Consider the following 23468-nt stretch of genomic DNA (forward strand, 5'->3'; position numbering starts at 1 on the left):
GAGTTTTTTCCCTTTTTGTTCTGATTCTTCTTTCATAGCATGATGATATGGAATATCATATACTGTACGAGTATAACCTGTATCAGATTACTTACTATCCTGGGGTATGGGAGAGAAGGATAAGAGGAAGAAAACTTTACAAAAATAAATGTTAAAAAATGATCTCAGGGGCAGCTAGGTGACACAGTGGATACCCTGGAGTCAGGAGTACCTGGGTTCAAATCCGGTCTCAGACACTTAATAATTACCTAGCCTGTGTGGCCTTGGGCAAGCCACTTAACCCCATTTGCCTTGTAAAAACCTAAAAAAAAATTATCTCTACATCTAACTGGAAAAATAAATAAATAAAAGTTTAATCAGCAATATTCACATTTTCTCCATCACTACCTAAGACTAAATAATCAGTAGAACAATGAACTAAGCCCTGATTCCTACCATTTACTGATTTCTGTGAAAGCTCACCCTCAGCTCTGCTCAGGTGATTGGAGTTGGCTCCACACAGGTGAAGTCTCAAAGTCTCCCGCAGAGCTACCACACAGAAGAAGCTCTATTGTCAAACCTAGAACAGTTTGATGGGAGGCGAGAACACCAATGAGACAACCCAGCAACATGGACAAGCACAAAGCGAGGCCTGCTAGACACCCATGGGAGCTGAAGAGGAATGCTTCCTGGACTGGATCGACCCCCAGTCAGCACCCCACCTCTACCAGAAACCACTAGGGTGCAGTTTTACCCGAGTGCAGCAAGGTGTGCTGAGCAGCCCCAAAAGTTCTCTTTACTCAAACTGTGATTCTCATGCTCTGATGTAGTCCCCAGTTTAAAGAACTTTGGGTGTTTTAAAGAAAGAGAGACAGAGACAGAGACAGACAGATGGACAGAGAAGAAAAACCTTCAAAGAACTTTACCTTGATGAATTTTTCTTCTGTTTTTAACATCGCTTCCATTCTGACAGCTTTCTCTTCTAAAGTCAGATTTTTTTCCGTGACCTCTTTTAGCTTTTTGTCAAGTCCCTCATTATGTTCTCGAATTTCATTTATCCTAAACAAATCATTCAGAAAAAAAACATGAGCCCAGAGGGTGCTGCTGCTCTTGGAGATGGATTCTAATAGGATTCAACCTCATCCTTTTTCTATTGATTAATAAATAACAGGTTGAGGGGAAGTTTATAACGTTTTAAATGATTTGGTATCTGTCGCTTAGAAGCTGATTTTAAAAAATACCATTTTTTAAGAACCATCACAAAATTCTATTTTTTCAAAATGGTTTTTCTTACTTGTTAGTTTTTTCCTGACTTCTTTTCTTCAGACTTGCGATCTCTCTCCGCACGGCTTCCAGATCTCTTGATGTTCTAGACACTGTGGCTTTGAGAGACTCCAGCTAAGGGGTAGATAGTAAATGAAAGAGAAGCTATAAGGCAAGGGAAATGCTTTCCCACCATTTCTGGGGAGTTCCAGGATTAAGGTTTTTTCCCTCTGGCCTCCCAGAAATTGACAGATATTGTGATCTTTATCATTGGCATGATTGGCATCAAGTATAGCCAATGCTACTTTACCAATGGAAAAATCATATGTACATAACCATAAAGTCCAAAAACTTGGTCCATTATCACTGACCACTCATCCAATGAGCACACCAATATTTCCTTCTCTCAAAAAATCTACTTTCCATATGAATAGAAAAAATATTTTAAAGAATTATTTGAAAAATGTTTAATTTTTCTAATAAACCAAAAAAGCAAGGTATTAGCTCATGCCTAGCAAAATTTCAAGGATAAACAATGTCAAATGCAGTAAGTTGAACTATGTGAAAATGAATGCACTTGGTACATTAATGGTGCCAGTACAAGCTGGTACAATCTTTTCATTGAGCAATCTTGCAAAGCATCAATCAAAAATATACTTTTTAACCTTATTCATTCATTATTGTGAACAGACCCCAAGGAAATAATTAAAAAGAAATACTTACCAAAAAATGTTTATAGCTATCTTACTTAGAATAGTAAAAAATGAGAAGACTCTCAGTTGAACAAATTATGACATTAGCAAAGTAGTGATTTAATTTCACTAAAAATGACAAATGTGAAGATTATAAATATTATAAATCAAATCTAAAATCAGAACTAGAAAAACAATGTATGTGTTCCCTACAACTATATCACAATTTTAAATGTACTTTTATACATAGGAATAGGTATCATAGACGAATTTAGGAGTTACTGAGTTGCTACTATTTATTTTTAACATAATTTTTATTCTAAATAGTTCTTATTGTCCTGTTCAATTGATTATTTTGTTATGTATATTCATAACAACACCAGTATTTTAGAATATGTTATAAAATACAAGGCAAACTGAAAAGTATATTTAGGGAAAAAGTCAGCAAATCATAAAATGTTCTTATTCCTGACTAACTTTTTCAATCCTGTCTTTTTGAAGCCCTAACTAAAATAAATAAATAAATAATTTATTCAGAACTGGAAGACTACCTAGTTTTAGATCGTCTCTGAGAATTTTGGGCAAAAATTACTTGTGAATAGGTAAGGAACTATTAATCAAACACCCAAATTGAGAAATCCAATTTGGTCTCTCGAGGCCCAAATTCTTCTGGCCTGGGCATCCGCCAGCCTGGCACTGGTCAGAAGTGCCAGCTAGGCTGAAGAGTCTAACACATCAGTAAGAAGGAAGAACCGAGAGCTAGGAAGCCCTCCTTTAATCAGGGGCTAGAGCTCACAGTCTTCAGCCAACCCTCCCACCCTCCATCTCTGCGTACCTCATTCTGAAGTTGCGATCGACTTGTTTCACAATTTTTATAGTCCAATCGAAGTTTCAAACCTTTTCGATCAGCAAGCGCAATTTTCTTCTCATACTCTGTATTATTTTCCATCTCGCTCTCCAAGAATTTGATTTTTTCCTTAATTGTACTCTCTTTAGCTCTTATCTCCTGTTTTGCCTTTGCTAATAACTGGAATAATTTAAAAATACATCATTTTAGTAAAGGGAACAAAAATTCACATTTTCAACGTGTTTTCTTGTGGAATTTAACCTATCATTACTCTTCCCTATGCCTTTGCCCCAACCATGCTCCCAGACCCAGAATCCACCTCTTTTCCCATTCTTTCAAATTCTATCTACCTTTATATGACACTTCCATGAAGCCTTCCCTGATTTCCAAAGCTAGGAGTGTTGTCTTCCTCTTTTACTACCCCTGGGGCTCAGACTGATCTCTCCTCTGCACCCTCACTTCCCATGACCCCCAAGATGTGCTGGACCCCAGAGCCTCTCCAGCTCCAACCAGTCCCATAACTTGGTCCTTGATGGCTCCAAGTCCATCTGGAAGGAGTCTTTCCTCACAGTGCTCTAGATCTCTTCCACCCTCCTGTTTTACTTTATATTTTTATTAAGCACAGAATCGTAGCATCTCAGGATTGGCCATAAGTCAGTCGATAAAGGCTTATTAAGCCCCTACCATGTGCCAAAGCCCATGTTCAGGTCCCTCCGGCATCAAGGTTAAATATATCTCTCTACAAGCTCTACCTGTTCCTGGTTCTGCACCCTGGGGTCAAGCAAAGCAAATACTTCTAACAATGGGTCATGTTCCAGTCTTTCATCAAGTGCCAAAGTCTCCTTTCCTCTGGGTCGGCCATCTCCAGGTCTTGCTAACGTGGTATGATGTGAGGGTCACTCACCTCTGGGCTGTCCTTCTCTGACCCCTCCTCAGAGTCTGGGCCTCAGCATTGGCAATCCCGCAGAACCCTCACCTCCTTGCTCCAGAATATAGTCTCTCATAATGGAGCCAAACAGCTTAATTCATTATTTTAAATGGTAGATCACAACCTAGACTACAACTGAACCCAAGGTCCATTAAAATATCCAAATCATCATCAGACCAAAAAGAAAGCTCTCATACTATATCTTCTTTGTCTTCTACATTTAAAGATTTTTTAATTCCAAGTATAAGATTTTACATTTATCTGTATTAAATATCATTTAATTAGATTCACACTATCTCTCTAGCCATCATGCAGCCAGCTCTGCATCACCTGCAAGTCTGAGGAAGATTGCAACTTTGCCCTTCTCCAAGCTACTGGACTTAGTACATTGGTTGGGGCCCACCAGCAAACAAATGATGACTTCGGGATTAGTCAGGGAACAAGTTCCTGCCCCCCCACCCCAGTGTCCAGTCACTTACTTTTACATCTCTGTATTTTCCACAAATTTTACTAAAATCTTAGTAAACTGTAACCATCCTTCCCCTGATCTGTCTATTAACAGTGTCACAACAGACTCAGAGGATGGACAGGATCTAGCTTCATGGATCACAACACTATCTCCAGATGATCTTGGCTTCCCTTTGTAAAGGTTTACAAACATCCCTTTCATAATATATTCTAGAATTCTATTAGCAACTTTTGAGCTTTATTTGGTTATGGTTCTCGAGTTCACTCTCTTCTTTTTTTTTTTTTTTTTGAACAGCTATTTTCAAGTCCTGGACTATCCATCCTATTGTCCATAATCTTTCAAAGATCAGAGATGATAGTTCAGCAATACTATCTGCCCATTCTTTTAAGGTACCAGGGAAGGAGTTCACCTGGATTTAAAGATTTACACTCATCAGTGAAAGCTGGTGTTCTCCTCCTTTTGATTCTGCCCTTTCCTGAGCCACACTGCCTTCTCCCTTGCTTGTTGGCGAATGATGCTCCTGTCCTGTTCTGCCATCATTGTGCAGGTGGAAGCTCCCCGGAGGCCTGAGGGTCACTGCAAGTTTCCATCAATGTCAAGGTCAGAGAATCCCTCCCCAAGTGGCAGCTACCCTCCCCGGAAGGACAAATGGGAGCAGAGTCTTCAACTCCAGTCATCCCATCATCCTTTATTTCTCCTCCTGACTTCTTTCAGGGTCATCCTGTGTTTTATTTCACATACAAGCATTTATCGTGCACCTAAGGGTGGGGGCTGCTTTATTTTTGTCTCTGAATCTAAGGCTAGCCCCCTGCTATTGCCCCCCTTCTATGCCAGACACTGTGCTAATTACTTTACACATATTATCTCACTGGATCCTCACAAAAGCTTCCAAGGAATATGCTGTCATTAGTCCTATTTTAAAGATCAGGAAACTGAGGCAGAGGTCAAGTGACTTGCCCAGGGTCACACAGCAAGTGTTTGAGGCAGGATTGGAACCAGCACTTCTCCAACAGGCTCTTAACATATTTAACTTATTGACCAATTTCTCTTTATAGGAATTATTTCTCTTTATACCTTCAGCATTCCATCTTCAGATGCTTCTCGGCCTCTAACAAATCCATTATTAGTCCTTAGAGCTCAGAATATTAGTCCTTTTTTCTAGACCTCTTGAAATCCAAAAGAACATCACTAGGTGGTTTAATGGAGGCAGCACCAAGCCTGGGTTCAACACTGACTAGCTGGGTGGCCCTGGGTAAGTCACTTCACCCTGTCTGCCTTAGTTTTCCCACCTGTAAAGGGAATTGGAGAAGGAAATGGCAAACCACTGCAGTATCATTGCCAAGAAAACCTCAAATGGGGTCAAGGAGATTCAGACTTGACTGAAATGACTGAAAAACCACAAGGAAAAGGACTTCATAATAACTATTTTTCAGTTCATTGTTTCCCAAAATCAAGGTAGATGTTGGACTAGTCCTGGCTTTCTCCTGCTTCTGTATTACAAGTTCTAAAGCGAAGTGAATCCTCTCACCTAAGCTCTCATCATTTCTACCCCAAAAAACCAACCAACACTTTGCTTTTCTGCTTTGGGCTGAAAAAGCAACAGATGCTGTCTGGATAACTCAGTATTACCCTGTGTCTTTGGTACTTTGGCTTGTGGCAGGACCACTTCTGTTCCTCCTTCCACTGATCTGCACCCCAGTGCCCCCCCTCATTTTGTCGCAATCACCGATGTATTTTCTTGGTATACAAAACTCGTTCTGCATCCCGTTCCTTTTTGATCAAGTATATCCCTTTAGATTCGTATTCTGACAGGAACCAACTCACCAACTCTGAAATTTCTAACTGAATGTATTACAGACATTTGAACTCCACAGGTTCAAAGCGATTTGTCTTTTCCCAAAGCCCCACCCCTCTCCTGAAATTCCCTGTTACTACTAAGGGTGCCAGCCTTCACTCAGTCTTGAAATTTCAGTGTCATCTTCTTCACTCTCGATGTACCGATGTGTCCAACTGACGGCCACACCTTCTATCCCCATAACTGTTCTCAATGGGCCCCCTTTGACCCACTCCTTCAGCCCCTATTCAGAACCTCCTCATGCTCACCTAGACTACTGCACTAGTCTTCTGTTTGGTCTCCCTTCCTCAAGTCTTCTCTCTGTCCTCTGACCAATACAAGTCTGGCCTTATTACCGCCATAGTCAGTATATAGCAGGGCTCCCTCCGAACCAGATCAGATGCTCACTCCTCAGCTGGTTGTTGAAAGCTCTTCACAATCTGGCCCTTTCCTCTCTTTCTAGACCTCTTACATGGTGATCCATCCGTGGATTCCCCCATCCAGTCACACTGGCCTTCTAGCTAGTCCTCCCACACGGATGATTCCTCTCCCCTCCAAGCCTTTGCCGGCTCACCCTCATCCTCTCCCTCTTTTCCATCACCTCTTGGAATTCCTGGCCTCCTTCCATCAGAACTTCTTAATCAGCCTCCTCTATGCCCCAGCTACTAGTGCCCTCCCCCTACATCCCATTTATTTTGAATCTAGTCTGCTTATACTCATCTTTGTAGACATTACAGTCAGTTCCTGGAAGACAGGCCGGGTTTCACTTCTGTCCTGGTATCCCCAGCACCCAGGTCAATGCCCAACCAACTTGTCTTCTTACAGTAGCCACCAGCAAATGCACCTTTCTACTACTTCTCCTCCTCCTGCTCCTTGATCCCTGGATACCCATTTGGAAATGTCACGTGGGAAAAGCAACGAATGTGCCTGTTCCTTCTGCTTGGATGAGCTGGAGAATCACTCACTCCCACCCCTTACCAGGTACCCAGTCCCTAGAAATCTTGGATTTCTAGGTATTCCTTCCATTATTCTTCTGTCTTCGCTAGCCATGGTACCTAATGGAGCTTATCGACCTTGATGAAAAAAACATGAGCAGGCTCCCCCAAGCTATGTCTCCCTCTAAATCTAGGCATTTTCCCTTTTTTTTTTTTTTAGGTTTTTGCAAAGCAAATGGGGTTAAGTGGCTTGCCCAAGGCCACGCAGCTAGGTAATTATTAAGTGTCTGAGGCTGGATTTGAACTGAGGTACTCCTGACTCCAGGGCTGGTGCTCTATCCACTGGCCACCTAGCCGCCCCAAAATCTAGGCATTTTCAAGGCAAATTCATTGTTAGGTGCACTCTGTTCCTTTCTAGGAGTCTCATTCCAGGCTTTTCTACTGTGGCCCCAAAAATCCATCTTCCAAACCAGTTATTCACTTCCCAAATCTTCCTCTTTGGAAGCATTTGCTGTAATGATAAAAACACCACCTATGCCCCTAAAGCTATCATCAGTTTCTTGCCCAAGACTTCTGTCTATTCAGTTGCACAAGCCTCCAACAAGACCCCCTTATTGCACGACAAATGGCTGCCTTGCTACCCTTCCCGTGGCTTCTCCCACTGACCCATAGTGGATGATCCCCCTAAAGGTCCATCTACCTTCCTTGGAGCAGAAGCCACTACTTCCTCCTCAGAAGGTACAGCTCCCTGCTCTTCTACTAGAGTTTCTTTCCTATCTCTTATCTCCAAATATTCTTCTTCCCAATGTCCCCTGTGGGACCTTTCCTGATTTTCAATATCCTGACACAGAGGAGCATTCCCCTTGACCTCTTTAGATCTCTTCTCTCCTCTGCCTTCATAGGGAAGCCCTTTCACTTTTTATAAAGAACACATGATACCTGGAGAGGGGAAAGGTCCTTTTTCAACTTCTCTACCTTCTCATCTTGGAGACAAGACTAATAGGTGCTTTGAGAAAGAGGAACACTCAATTGATCATGCATAATAAACATTTTTTCAACCTGCAAACTTCCCTTGTTTTCCATGCTAAATAAAACCAAATAAAAACACAAGCTCTGGAAGTTTTATTATTAAAAAAACACACTTTTCTTTTCCCTGGTCTGTTGGTCTGTCTCTAAGGACAGCAGTCTTACTTGGATCAATGACACATAATTTGGATTTGTTTTATGGTACTTTACATGTAGGATCCACTGTGGAATGGTTTTGTCCAATATAGGATAAAATTATGTTCCTGATTTCCTTAAAGCCTGAAAGTTGCTGGCTAGGAGGTCAATTTGTCTTTCTCTTTATCATCTTAAGGGTCTTAATCATGTTAAGCTTCTCTGTAATCCAATTTCTATATTCCACTTTTCATTACTAGCTAGATCCCAGATTTGATGTATCCCATTTCCAGCAACATTTTCATCTCTTCTCTGGCTGCCAGATTGCTGCCTTTGGGGTGGCAGGACTATTCACCAGAAGCCTGCTCTCCAGCCAACCAGGGAGCACTCAAAGGTTCTTCATGATGCCTCCCCTGTAGAACAGGATTGTCACTCCTCATCTTCTCCTCAGGTTCTTCTTTCCCTGTTAGCACTTTCACTGCCACGGCCACCTCACTAGCCACATCTGAACTGACCTGCTTTCATTGTTTCCATCCGGTAAAGATAAGCTCCTTGAAGGTAAGACCATTTCATTTTGCATTCCTATGCCAGAATCTAGCACAAAAATTGGCACAAAGGCCAGACTTTATAAATTCACTGAACTGTGAACTAAACTGATCAAAATCACTGAATCCATCTAAAAGGAAATGTTTCAAATGTTTTACAGTTTGAAGTAAATGAGTCAAATACAAAAAAGATGAATAAAAGTTAAGCACTAAGCAAGTGATTTACCAAAGCACAATGATCAATGTCTTTATCTCTTTTTTGCATCTGCTGGATCGCACTTTCCCACTGTTTGATGAGTTCTTGCCTTTCATTGTGAACCCTTCGAAAATCTTGTGCAGCTTTATCCAGTTCAATCTGCAAAATATGAAAACAAAAGCATGCCTTTAGTCTTATTACAAACAGTACACTCAAATCAATGGCAAGCCAAGTCAATAAACATTTATTAAGTGATAATGTTGTGCCAGGAATTGGATTAAGTGGGAAGAGTCCAAAGAAAGGCAAAAATGGACTTTGCCTTCAAGAGGAGAAGAAGGGGGAGGAGGAAGAAAACGAAGAGCAAGAGGAAAGAAGGGAAGAAAAAGAGGAAGAGGAAAAGTAGCAGGAAGAAAAAGAAGAGGATGGGGCAGCTAGGCGGCGCAGTGGATAGAGCACCAGCCTTGGAGTCAGGAGTATCTGAGTTCAAATCTGACCTCAGACACTTAATAATTACCTAGCTGTGTGGCCTTGGGCAAGCCACTTAACCCCACTACCTTGCAAAAAAAAAAAAAAACTAAAAAAAAAAAAAGAAAAAGAAGAGGAAGAGGAAGAGGAAAGGAGGGGAAAAAGAAGAGGAGGAGGAGGAGGAGGAAGAAAAGCAGCAGCAGCAGCAACAACAACGTCCCTGGGAGGACTTTCAAGTTCCCTTAGTTTCCAAAGCACTTTCCCAAGTGTCATCTCACTGATGTTCACAATCCCCTTGGGGACCTCTTAGGAGGTGGCACACTCTATAGCCGCACCCACCTGCACAGACATGGTCTCAGTAACCTCATTGTCTAGGGCTTTCCGCTTCTCATTGCACTCTATAGTCAGTTTCTCAATTTGTAGGATTAGCGCCTATGTACAAAAAAATCAACAGTTAATCTCACTCATTGCCTAAAAGTGGTCAGACACCTATGGCATTTATTTAGAATACAGAAAACTAAAAAATGGATAGATATTCTCACCCTAAATATATTTTTTTCAAAATGACTAAACAAATGATCAGTCTGACTGTACACAGAATGCTGAATCAAGGAAATGATGTCTATATAAATGATCACTCATATTTTCTCTGTTAAAATCCATTTAATTTTGGTAATATTATATCATATTCTCCAAGGACGTGATCTTCTCATTATTTTCTCAAGAAAAAGCATTCATGATCTATAGACAGTTTTCTCTGATCTAAGAGGTCTTAAGACTCCCATATTTCTTATACATGAATCAGATTTTCCTCCTTATTTTTAACCATCTTTCCCTACATTCACCTTTGTATTGAAATCCCCAAGTATCAGAGTATATACTGTCTTAATTTAGATTTCCTCTCCCTCCTCATGGTCATTCCCAGAATCAAACAATTTCTGGAAAGAAAGGACTTAAGCAAACCATCTGATCCAAACTACATTCAAAAAAGAGAATCCCCATTTTGAAAGTAGCACCATCTTATTTATTAGCTGTGTGACCCTGAGCAAGTCACTTCACCCTATTTGCTTCAGTTTCCTCTTCTGTACAGTGACTGGAAAAAGAAATAGCAAACCATTATCTTTGCCAAGAAAATCTGAAACAACTAAATGACAAACTACAAATTCTGAGACACCCAACTGAAATATCCAGTCTTCTCCAAAGGAGAATCAACTATATCTCAAGGCAGCCTATTCCATGAACAGAAAACTGTCATTGTTCAAAAGTTTTCCTAAACATTAAGTCAAAAATTGTCTCTTTTGTAGTTCTTGCCTGTAGTTCTGCTTTCTGGGGCCAAGCAGAATAGTCTAGTCCCTCTTCCACAAGGCAGTTTCAAGTATCTGAAAACAATTCTCATTGCCCCTCCACCACCCAAAGTCTTAACAATCCCTGTTCCTTCAATAACATGCCATGATCCAAGGTCCTTCATCACCCCTTACCTCCTTGAACACTCTCTGGCTCATCAACGCCCATTATCCGATAAAGGGACAGCAGGTCTGTCACCTCTTTAATGCCTCTCCTCTCTGAACACAACCCAAGACAGCTTTAGTTTTGGGGTCTTCCCTACCACCCTCCTGACTCACACCAAGCCTGAAATCCACTAAAGTTCCATCTTTTTCAGACTAGCTACTAACCAAACCTCCCCTCCCAGCTTGTACTTGTAAACCCAATATCTGATACTCAAGCATAGGGCATCTCATTCACATCATTAGATTGGACCCCAAATTCTAACTTTCCAGATATTTTTGGAACTTCACTCTGGCCCTCAGTGTGCAAGCTATCCTTCCTGGTACTATGTTATTTGCCAATTTGGTAAAAGAAGCCACCAATCAAAATATTAAATGGTCCAGGTGCTGCACTTGCTTTCATGATTGTCATCCTATAATTATTTTCCATAAGCAATATAAGATGACCAAATAGTTGATAAAATTATGTTTCTTATTGTCCTTCTGCACTGTTTCCTCACTTGCCAGGTTTGGTGCATCCCTCTCACTCAGCTGCCGCTTCCTCAGATCTTCTGACTACATTGCTACCAAGGATTTCAAGCCTGATCCCATCAACTTCTTCCACTAATATGCCAACTTACACTCAGGGGCAACATCTAAATTAATGCTCCTCAACAAGCTCAAAATCATGCCATCTCCTTAGTGCCCTTAGCCCCTTTTTTCACCTTCATCCCTACCAAATAGAGTGACCAGTCGAAGGACAAGGGCCATTTTGGATTTTCCCTTATTTCAGGGTGCTATTAGCCAAAGAATTCAGCCCCAAACAACTAATCTACTGAAGAAGAGTTGCTCTGCACTTAAGTACATAAGACTGGACCTTGGAAAACAAGCCTAGTCATGATAGTTAAATAAAGGGAATTATTCACAGAAAGTCATTTTTAGTTGGTTCCACTCTGTTATCCTTGATTTCCAATGATATTAACTTCCATTATGGAGATTTTAAAATCATCACAGTAGCTTCTTTGAGTAATTTCATTATATTTTCATTAAGTTCAGCTAAATAATTAGGCTAACTTGTTTAAACTCATTTGAACTTTGTTTAAAATTTTAAAACAGTAAAATTGATAATATCTGAAAAACTGATGGCCATTGTGATTTCAAATGGCAATGTTCTATTTGTAATTACTAATTGTAAACAAATATTGTTAATATCTGTAAATGTTCCAAAATACAAAATCTCCTGCTTTTCTGAATCTTTCTTATTGGGTCCATCAAGACACTGATTAAATTCTCATTTTCTAACTACTACTAGAGAGAAAACATTTAAATGGTATAAAAAATGACTTTTTATAATTACCCTGATTTTGCTGTCATCTTGTTGTGTGTACTTCTGGAGGGCAAATGTATCACTGTCTTTATGAGCGGATTCCTCTAACCAAGCCTCTAGAGCTTGCTGATCCCAGTTCATCTGACTCCTCAAAGCTTCCATTTTTTGAGAGGTTCTGAATATGATATTCTAATTTTTTTAAAAAATGAGAAAGAAATGTTCATTATACAAAGAAACTGAATGAAGAAGCTCTCAAATATCTCTACTTGATATGTGAATACACATGTACTCATCTCTATTACTAGGTATGTATATAGATATCTATTCTACTATATTACCTAATAATTTATGACATGTGTATTCTTTGCACATCTCTACAGATATACCATATATTGCATACACGTGTACATGCATGTGTATATATAAAACCTTTAGTTATCACTTATTATTCTGATACTCTCAAATGTGATGTTACTGTTGTGGGATTCCTTCCAGGCCACAGAAGATGAACTTGGTGCCCTTTGTCAGCTATGTCCCTCTAGATTACTCAAACCCATTAGACAGGCTGTAACCCATCCCCAGGTCCACATCATTGGCCTCTGCTGCTAGAGAAATGTAAGCAGGTTTTGCCCTCTTGCTGGCACAGCTGAGCATCGCTGCCAAGAAATGATGAGGCACTGGGACCAGACCACAACCTGAGGAGAATGAAGCTGTCACTCAGCCCCGACAGGTAGAACATGGATCAGTTGCAAACCTGTGTAAGATAGAGCACAGCGGAAGGAACTGAGAGGCCACGTGCAAAGCACAGGCTCCATGATGTGGAGAATAATATGAAAGAGAAGACCCAGACTTCAAACTCCATTATAAAGCAGTAGTCATCAACCCCATCTGATACTGGTTAAAGAATAGAGACTGGTTCAATGAAGTGGACAAGATTAGTGAGCTTCAGAAGCACAGAACTCAAAAACTCAGTTTTTGATAAAGTGGAAAACATAAATTATCTAGGGAAAAACTATTTAATAAAAACTTCCGAGAAAACTGGAAAGGAATCTGGCAAAAACTAGACTCAGACCAACACCTTATATCACATCCCACAATATATTCTAAATGGATTTTGTTTGTGTCATGTCAGACTCTCCCTGATCTCATTTGGGTTTTATGGACAGAGACACTGCAGTACTTTACCATTTCCTTCTCCAGCTCATTTTATAAATGAAGGACTTGCCCAGGGTCACACAGTAAGTGTCTGTGGCCAGATTTGAATTGGAAAGATGAGTCCTCCATTCTTATCTACTGGATCACCTCGCTAACTTATCTATATGACTTTAATATTAAAAATGGGCAGCTAAGTGGCAGAGAGGATAGAGCACTGGCCTTGGTGTCAGGAGGATGGGAGTTTGAATTCAGCCTCAGACACCTGTCACTTATTATTTGTATGATTTGGGGCACTTAACCTTGATTGCCTCACATCCAGGGCATCTCCAGTTGTCCTGATCTAGCCACTGGATCCAGATGGCTTTGGAGGAGAAAGTGAGGCTGGTAACTTAGCACAACAGCCCCTCACTCCAATTCAATTCATGAGCTTGTCATGACATCATCTCCCTGATGTCATGACCTTCTTTGAAAAAGGACAAATCAATATTAAAAATGATATTATAGGGGGCAGCTAGGTGGCGCAGTGGATAAAGCATCAGCCCTGGAGTCAGGAGGACCTGAGTTCCAATCTGACCTCAGAAATTTAATAATGACCTAGCTGTGTGGCCTTGGGCAAGTCACTTAACCCCATCCCCTTGCAAAAAAACTAAAAAAATGATATTATAAAAAAAGAGACAGATCATATACCCTTCAGTTAATTGCAGGAGATAATCAAACAACACAGAGAAGCAATTACCAAAAAAAAAAAAAGATAATTTTAAATTATATGAGATTGAAAAGCTCATATACAAATAAAAATTAATGCACCTATGATAAGGAGGAGATATTATAAAATAAAAAAATTCTATCAAATTTCTCTGATAAAGATCTGGTATCCAAGATACATAAATATATATATGAGACTAATAATCATTTCAAATGGTCAAAGAATATGAGAACGTACAGTTCTCAAAAAAAAGGACTTCAAAAAATTCACAACCACATGAAAGAAAAGATCCAGATCACTAATAATAAGAGAAATGTACATCAGAACAACCCTGAGGTTTCACTTCAAACTCTGTAAATGAGCAAAAAAATGGTAATATTCAAAGATGGCAGGGTTGTGAAAGGATAGGGACACTCTAATAGATTGCTGGTGGAACTGTGAAATGGTCTGCCCTTTTTGGAAAGCATTTTGGAATTATGCAAATTAAGTAACTAAAATGTCTATACCCTTTGAACAAAAGACTCCACCTCAAGTCTTTATACCCCAAAAAAGTTATCAATAATATTCCAAAATATTTGCAACATGACTTTTTTGTGAGTTAAGAATTGGAAACAAAGTAAATACCCAACAATTGGGTAATAGCTAAACAAGTTGTGATTTCTGAATGTCATCATATACTTCTGTTCTCTAAGAAATGATATTTGGGAATGAATACCAAGAAGCCTGGAAAGATCTATATGAACAGAGTGAAGTAAGCAGAGCCAAGAAAATAATCTACTCAGTGACTGCAACAGTGTAAATGGAAAGAACCACACACCAACAACTTGAAAGTAAATGGAACAAAATTAAAAAGCTCAAATGGTTACTTGAATAGGTACCTGAGAAGACACCCCAGCCCATCCCTTTGTAAAGGGGGAGGCTCCTATGTGCTACAACACTGCACATATTAGGACATTTTTAATGTATTGATCAGATGTGCTGATTTTTTTTCCTCTCTAAAAAATATTATTTGTTATATGGAATGACTTTCTGAGAGGGAGTGGAAGAAACAGAAAATTTCAATAAAAACTGATTTTAAAAAAATTTTATACAAGTTCAATAGAAAGGAGAGGAGGAAGGGAAGGAAAAAGGGTAAGATAGAGATGGAGGGGAGAACAATAAGAACAGGGTTCCTGGCTCCCTGAAGTAAATAATCTTTTATACCTATTTGTGTAAGTTTCAGGGAACAGCCTGGTCATGTCTCCACTGCCCCCCCCAAAAAAATTAAAATTAAAAAAAAACGCTTCACAAATACAAATACAAACACAAACAAAAACCTAACAGCTCTTCTTCCCCTGGAAAAAAGATGGCACATTTTGTTTTCAAAGACTGGGGAAAAGATCTTAGCAGAAAATTATCAATAGTATAAAAAATTAAATAAGACTAGCCACATACTTCCCTTTCAGATTTCCTTTCTCTGATCGCAGTCATTTCCTTTTCCAGTCGACGAATCTCATCATTCACTCGTCCTATTTCTCTCAGAGCAATAGCCTTTAAGTGTTTTTCTGTCTCAATCTCATTTTTTCTAGCTCTGTAAAGAGACTGTAAAATAATATTTATGGGAGAGAGAAAACATTTCATTTTACACTAAACTGCTGACCAGTAGCTTGTCCTCTCAAGACTGGCCAGGTCAGAGCTGGTCAGTACAGGAGCACTGGAGGACTACCTGATATGGGATGTGCTCTTGAAACTGTTTACCTATGCATCAAAACCAAGACAAAGGATTGATGGCAAGAGTTTCCTGATGATCCCGAGTCCTGGTGGAGAGGGGCTCTCACCTTTTCAGGGCCCATGCAAATCACTAAGCTTCCAGGCTGCAGACCAGGTGACAATTAGCACTGGACCAGGAAGGTTCCTCAAAACCCATTCCCCACATTAATGGAATCACAGATCTGGACCAAGAACTGATCAAGAACAAGTCCCAAAAAACTAACCTTAAAAAACTATTATAATTTTGTAGCGTTCGATTTATATTGCCTTGTTGTTCGTTTCTATACTTACATTCGTGCGTATTAGTATAGTCGCAGTATGTTGTTTTCCTAGTTTAGCTTCAAAAAAAGATTTTTTTAATTCCCTGCTCAATACTTCCCCCTAACCCAATTCTGGAAGATTCTTTCTCAAAAACTCAACTGAGAGGCAGCTAGGTGGCACTGGCCCTGGAGTCAGGAGGACCTGAGTTCAAATGCTACCTCAGACACTTAGCTGTGTGGCCTTGGGCAAGCCACTTAACCCCATTTGCCTTACAAAAAAAAAAAAAACCAACGGAAAGGGGTGGCTAGGTGGCGCAGTAGATAGAGCACCAGTCCTAGAGTCAGGAGGACCTGAGTTCAAAACTGACCTCAAACACCTAGCTGTGCAATCTTGGGCAAGCCACTTAACCCCATTGCCTTGCAAAAAAAAAAAAACCTGAAAAGGGTTCTGACCAGATACAATCACCTAGAGAAAGAGGACAAGGCCCAAGATGGCATCTTCTGGGCCTTGCTGGTTGATAACCAGCGGCTCAGTCCCCCCTCTCCAAGCCTGGCCCTCTAAGGGGCAGCCGGTCAGGAGCCACAGCTCAGACCTCCCTGGCCAGCAGAGCTGTACCTAAGGGTCCAGGAAAAACTCAGTTTTTATGACATTGGTTCCTGCCTAAAACCTGTTTTCTTCTGTCATTATTCTGGTGACTCTGAGGACTGGACTAAGGAACATTCTTTCCTAGAGACATTCCCCACCACCCACCTACCCAGCAAACCCTGGACTGATTCAGTAGATCTGGGTCCTGCTTCTACCCAAAAGGGAGGGGACATCCCACATTTGAAAATGCTCAGGTAAAAAACAAACACTAAAGAGGTTAAGTGACTTGCCCAGAGTCACCAGAGCCAGGAAGTATCTTAGGGAAGATTTGAACCCAGGACTTTCTAAACTCTTACCTATCTCTTCTCTCCGCAAGGTCACACCTCCTCCTCCTTCCCTTTGGTTAATTGACTCAATACTGAGAATGCTGTCATAACGAGCATGGAGAAAGAGAGGACTTGTGGGTGAGAAGAAGTGGAGGCACCAGAATGCACTACCTCTCCTTGGGCACACAGAACAATGGAAAGGACCCTGAATTTGGAGCCCAAGGGCCTGGGTTCAAATCTCAACCTCTGCCCCTCACTACCTGTATAACCTTGGCCAAACCACTGGTCCAGGCTGGACTTCAATTCTTCCTCTATGAAATGAGAAGTTTGGCCCAGACAACCTTGAACAGACATGCAGGGCAGGAGACCAGATGGCTGGCAGGTCTCCACTGGCCCCTATTTCTTACCTGGGTGAAGGCAAACTCCTGATTGACGTTTTTTAAATGACTCTTCATGGCGTTAATTCTCTCCTCAAAATCAGAAACCTGATCTTGCAGGGCCGCCCTCTCATTCTGCATCCGCAGCAGCTGGAAGCAAAGGCCACAATTAACAGGACCACGCACGCCAAAAACTGGGAGAACCCCAAAGCCCTTTTCTACAAGCACATTGGACTTCTGAAACCCATTCTTTTTTCTTTTATTATGAAGTACAATTATGTGATTTTCATGACAACAAGGGGAAAAAGCAACATAGCAGAAAGGAGGATGGGAATCGGTCACACAGACGGAGGAATCAAAGGATCCTTTGCTAAAATGTCTTTCTCATTAAAAAAACTGCCAAAGGGCAAACTGATTCCCAAATTAAAATATCAAAGGACTTTCATTAAGTTGGGTCCTTCTGGCCACAGGGCAAACCCAGGAAATTCCCAGAACATCAGGACATTAGTCCAAGTTTTGCCCTCCTTCCTCCTGCTCAAAGCAAGATTACGCCAAGGTGGCAGAAGAGGACAAGCAGGTACCCACTGCGTGCCAACCCTTCCTTCTGAGCATGGCTGGTGCCTTTCTGTAAGTCACCAGACAAAAGTGCAGAGTCAAGGATTTAAGAAGGGAAGGAGTTTGTGTCATCCGACTTCTACTTTTATTAAAAAAAAAAAGTTCAGAAGATGGCACACTTCCCCAAGTCCCCACTCAATTCTGGGGTGGGGGAAACTAAAAAACTTATTCTTCCCCAAGTACCTAGAATGACCAAACTTGGCCCCAACAGAGATGAAAACATGCACGGGCCTCAATTCCTTGCCCAGATGAGCAGTTGTGGTTGTGTTGCTAAGTTTTACTAAATTGCTTTCTCTTTCTCCCATCTCTTTTCCTTTCTCCCCCAACCTTTCTCTGTGTCTCCCTGTCTGTCTGTCTCTCTCTCTGTCTCTGTCTGTCTCTCTGGTTCTCTGGTTCTCTTTTTGTCTCTGTCTCTCTCAAATCTGTTACAAAGATAGCTGAATGGGAAGGCAGAGAACAGAAATTTTTGGAAGGAAGGTTGTGTAAAAACACAAGATATCAGTTTGAAAACTGAACATCTCAAGAGTCTTTCAATTTTGTCTTCCTTCAGTTTCTGGACTTCATTCTGTACCCTATATTGTTTCAGGATACACTTTAGCTAATTAATGTTATTCTCAGGATTTGGGACCCAAAATTAAAAACATCATCAATCAACAAGTCCTATGACAGACCAGGTCCATAAAGAAGGTCCTTGAGTTAATCCTAGAAGTAAACCAGGGATTCTCCAGACCACACATAGGGTGAGACAAGCGGAGAATGGTGTCATTATTCTATGGGAAGCGATCCTTACTTTGGAAGGTGATCAAGTCCATCACAGACTTAATACCCCATGAGCCATCCTATGGCCCAGAAAGCCTCCTTTCCACTATCCAGTCTAGGATGGGCAGTAGTTTGGCTACCTCAGCAGGGTCACATCACATAAATATGTTCATGTCAAACTAGACCGTCACTTTTCCCAGCAATGGCTTCATCATCAGGGATCCCTCATCTTTGATTTCCTGGAAATGATTTTTTTAAAATCTCAAAAATAGAATTTCCTTATTATTCCCATAAGTTAAATTCATTATTAGGTTTTTCCAACATACTGACATCAAAGTAAGCCTGGCTTCTGATTCAGCCCTCTGCTATTCCTGTTCTTAAAACTCGGATAATCCCAGTCAAATGCCAGGGACTCCTCATATAAAATTACCTTTTATCTTCTTTTTGTCATTATTTACATAGGAACTACCCACAGTGGTAGCATATGGAAACAGAAATAGATCCTTGTGGATACATATTGACTTAGAAAAACCACAAATAAGATTATCTGTGAGGATTTAATCGTTTTAAGATTTAACTATTTTTATTTATTGCATTAAACATTTCTCAATCGCATTTTAGTCTGGTTCAGGGCTTCCTCAGGAATTTTGCAGCTGTGGCCCACACCGGTGAACTGCAAAGAGACAGAATGGGACCCAAGAGATTCAAGCACAGCCTGGAACTGATCCTGGAAAAGCCAGCAAGATCCCTAGTGGTGAGAAGGCTCTGCCCGCCCTGGGGGAGGCAAATTCTATGGAGACAACCCCAGGTCCAGCCCAGATGCTCTCACCAGGGAGGATGGAAAGTCCTCTAGAGCAGAGACGTTTGAGGTTGGTGTGGCCTGTAGTCTTATGTCACTAAAGATGCAGTGGAACTTGCTGTGGCCCTTGAAGGCTTGAAGGTCCAGATTACCGCATCAGCCTTTATCCTCACCTCTTTGAGGTAGGTGTTATCATTATTCCACTTTTCAGAAGGAAACTGAGGCAGAGGGGTTAAATGACTTTCCCAGGGTCTCACACAGCTGGGGATGGCTTTGGCAGGTTTTGAACCTGAGGCTCCCTAAGGCCAAGTCCTTCATCACTATCTACTCGGCCATATCTGGGGTGGGTGGGCTCAATGATGTCACAGCTGTGGTGTGACCGACAGAGGGAGGAGGGAGAGAAAAGGCCAAGGCCTAGGACACAAGGGCCCACCTACCCCCCCCAGCTGCCCAGGGCTGCGGATGCCCCCTTGCTGCCCCCGTCGCCAACCTCCCTTGTGCCAGGATCCCCAGCCTTGACTCCTAGAACCCCTGAACCTCGACCCTCAGCCTCAGGCCTGTTCTAGGTGTCAGACCCCAAACCCTGGCACTCTGACCCTCCGACTTGCCTCCCCTGGCCCCGGACCCCTTCACCTCCAGGGTCTCAGATCCCTGGACCCCGGGGCCTCCTTGACCCCAACACCCTCTCGAGGCCCCCGGACTCCTTCTCCTCCAGGGTCTCCGATCCCTGGACCCCGGGGCCTCCTTGACCCTCGACCCCTTCACCTCCAGGGTCTCAGATCCCTGGACCCCGGGGCCTCCTTGACCCCAAAACCCTCTCGAGGCCCCCGGACTCCTCCTCCAGGGTCTCAGATCCCCGGACCCCGGGGCCTCCTTGACCCCAACACCCTCTCGAGGCCCCCCGGACTCCTTCTCCTCCAGGGTCTCCGATCCCTGGACCCCGGGGCCTCCTTGACCCCCGAACCCTTCACCTCCAGGGTCTCAGAGCCCAGACCTTAGCCCCTGGACCCCCGGCCTCAGGACTCCCGCCCACAGCCCCCCGACCTCGGCCCTCGGACCCTGGGCTCCGGATCTCCGATACCTAAACCCAAGCCCTGGCCCGAGACCCCCTGACCTCCGACCCTTGACCCGGCCTGACCTCGGCCCCCCGGGCCTCAGTCCCGGGTCCCCCGACCCCGATGCTGGAGGCTCGGACGTCAGACCCCGGCGCTCACCGTGGCCTCCAACTCCTTGTTCTGATCGTCGGCCACGGGGATGGCGAAGCCATCCTCCCAGGGCAGCTCGGACAGGAAGTCGCTGCTCATGGCGGCGGCGGCGCCGGGGCCGGACGGAGTCCCAGCCCCGCTCCTCGCAGGCGGCCCAGAGGCCCTAGCAACGGCTCCGCGCCCTTGGTTACCAAACAGGAAGTGCCCCGGCGGGGAGGAGGGACTTCCGGGACGACGGGGTCGGGATCTCGGGCCGGAGACCAGAGAGCCTCGAGCCTGATTGGCCAAGCCGCTCCTGGCTCCGCCTCCCGACCCAGAGGCGCGCGGCCCTTGGAGTCCCCGAACATCCAAAACACTGCAGGGCGGAGGAGGGGGGCGGAGACAGGCTCCCTGATTGGTGCGCCCGAGAAACACGTGCGTCTGGTCCACCAATGGCTGACCTGATAAAGCGAACCGAACCTATTTTTAGAAACTATGTCGGCCTTCCAGCGCGCGGAGACCGGCTCTTTGCCCCGCCTCCTCCCGCATCCCTCGGAGGCCACGCCCTCTGACGTCACGGAGCACGCCCTTCCCCCTCCGCCTGCACCAGGCCCCGGCCCAGCCCCCTCCCGCGCCCCCCGCAGCCCTGGGAGGCCTGTTGCATGGGCTCCTCAGTGTTTGCAAGGAGCAATTTAAATTGCGCCCGATGGCTAATAAAGGAGATGGAAATCAAATGCGCCCTGGCAGTCTGGCTGCTCGTGCAGAAAACTGGCAACACGGGGGAAAGATGGAAAGGGTCAGCCTTGGGGGAGAATGCGCCGAGCCTGCGCACCCAGGCCTGCGGTGGTGGTGGACTTGCAGAGCTCACCGTTGGGAGCACGAATTTGGAACTTTTTTAGGCAAATTTCATTTATTTTGAATTTCACCATGTTTTTCCCCAATCTTGCTTCCCCCCCCCCACAGAAGGCAGTAGGTTAGTCTTTACATTGTTGGAATTTTTTAAGAAGACTTTATTTATTTTGAGTTTTACAATTTTTCCCCTAATCTTGCTTCCCCCCCCACATACACACACACACAGAAGGCAGTCGGTTAATCTTTACATTGTTGGAATTTTTTTAAGAAGACTTTATTTATTTTGAGTTTTACAATTTTTCCCCTAATCTTGCTTCCCCCCCCACACACACACACAGAAGGCAGTCGGTTAGTCTTTACATTGTTGGAATTTTTTTTTTTTTAACTAAAATGACACAACAAGATCTCCCAGCTAGGCTGAAGTGTGCACTAAAATATTGAAAGAAATAAAGAACTGGAGAAAAGTAGAGGCTCGCCCGTTGGAAGAGCTCCACAAATGAACAAATGAGCCTTGCAGAATTTTCTAAGACAAGAAGAAATGACAAAAATGAAAACATCAGCAAGGGAAGACCCGAACTCAGGCCAAGGGTGCAGAAACCACTGCTCAAAAATCAAAACAAGGCCTTAGACACTGGAAAACAGAAAAGCACTCCACGTGTTCTCACAAGAAGGGGATGACATAAAGTACAAGGGGGCACCAGAGGCAAGGTCTACTTATGCCCTGAGGCAAGGTCTACTTATGCCCTAACGCAAGCTCGTGCCCCGACCTCCCTCCCTGATGCCATGCCATTGGCTGGGCTTCAGGGGTCACAATCTAACAGGAAATCTTCCCTAGCAAAGAAAAAAAGAAAAAGAAGAAAAGGTCACATGCTTCCAATCAAGTGGGGGGATGGTGGAGCCCCGTACATCATGGGTGACAAAATAGGGGTTTTGGAGGTTTAGCTAGCTGCAGGCAGGGAGTGCATCCAATGGGAAACCACAATCATGACGGTAACAGCAATAATAATAATAACAATAATAGTAACAATAATGATGATAATAACAGTAATAACACTATTGACCCTTTTAAGGAGGCTTCACCTCTGGGAACCTCCTCTCACGAAGAGAAGTGAGAAGCAGGAAAAACTAATTACAAAAATGACTACAGAACTATAAATAAAAAAGAACAGCAAAAATAAAATATTAAATGCTATATAATTTTAATAACCAAACTTGACTCTGTAGAAAAATTGAAAAAATGTATTTCCTTTTCTTTGAAAAAAGTGGGGGACTTTGGGTGTAGAATAGTGCATGCACTAAAAGATGGTATTCATTCACTAGCTAGTTTTGCTGAACTTCATTTTTCTTTTGCTCTTTACATCTTTGTTACAAGAGATTGGAGGGGAAGGGGTAGACTTGAAAATGAAGTGATGTGCAAAACAAAAGGTATCCATTTAAAAAAGATTATACTTGAGAGAAGAGAGGACTCCTCCAATAGGAATCATCAACAAATGGAGGGAGGAGGCAAAATGGAAAGTGTGAAGTATGGGGAGCAGCTGAGTGGCACAATAGACACAATGTGGGTTTGGAGAGAGAAAGGTTGTGATGTGGGGCCAAGTCAACCTCTCTCAGCCTCAGGTGCTTCATCTATAAAATGAGCAAGTTGGACTCCACTGCTTCTAAGAATCCTCTCAACTCGATAATTCCAAGATTGTTTTCTGTTGACTGTAGTGCTTCAGATGAAGATCAAAATGAGATAAAGATGAAAAAAATCAAGTGGCATCAGATTGGGTAGGGACCAAACGCCAAAATGATTTAAAACTTAATCAGGAGACATCAGAGTTCCATTCACCCACTCCCCTCTATGTAATCTCATAATACTAGACTTAGAGTGAATATGAATCATAGAAATCATAGAATCAAACCAACCCCCTCATTTTACAGATAAGAAAATTGAGACCCAGACATTTCTAAGTAAGCTGTCCAAGGTCATTCAGCT

The 23468-nt window shown here is 42.7% G+C and overlaps 1 protein-coding gene across 1 annotated transcript in view; it reads right to left on the minus strand.

Moving 5' to 3' along the window:
• CCDC39 (coiled-coil domain 39 molecular ruler complex subunit) overlaps window positions 1–20867 on the minus strand; it is a 49378-nt gene extending 28511 nt beyond the window's left edge. The window contains exons 1-9 of the mRNA XM_074190996.1: window positions 20669–20867; window positions 17312–17431; window positions 15418–15564; window positions 12153–12311; window positions 9651–9743; window positions 8877–9005; window positions 2770–2961; window positions 1274–1377; window positions 906–1038 (exon numbers count right to left, since the gene is read on the minus strand). Coding sequence (XP_074047097.1) covers window positions 906–1038; window positions 1274–1377; window positions 2770–2961; window positions 8877–9005; window positions 9651–9743; window positions 12153–12311; window positions 15418–15564; window positions 17312–17431; window positions 20669–20758 — 1167 coding nt within the window. The 5' untranslated portion in view covers window positions 20759–20867. The remainder of the gene's footprint in view (window positions 1–905; window positions 1039–1273; window positions 1378–2769; window positions 2962–8876; window positions 9006–9650; window positions 9744–12152; window positions 12312–15417; window positions 15565–17311; window positions 17432–20668) is intronic.
• Window positions 20868–23468: the final 2601 nt, after the last annotated feature.

This window comes from Macrotis lagotis, chromosome 6, assembly GCF_037893015.1.
Source record: "Macrotis lagotis isolate mMagLag1 chromosome 6, bilby.v1.9.chrom.fasta, whole genome shotgun sequence".
NCBI lineage: Eukaryota > Metazoa > Chordata > Mammalia > Peramelemorphia > Peramelidae > Macrotis > Macrotis lagotis.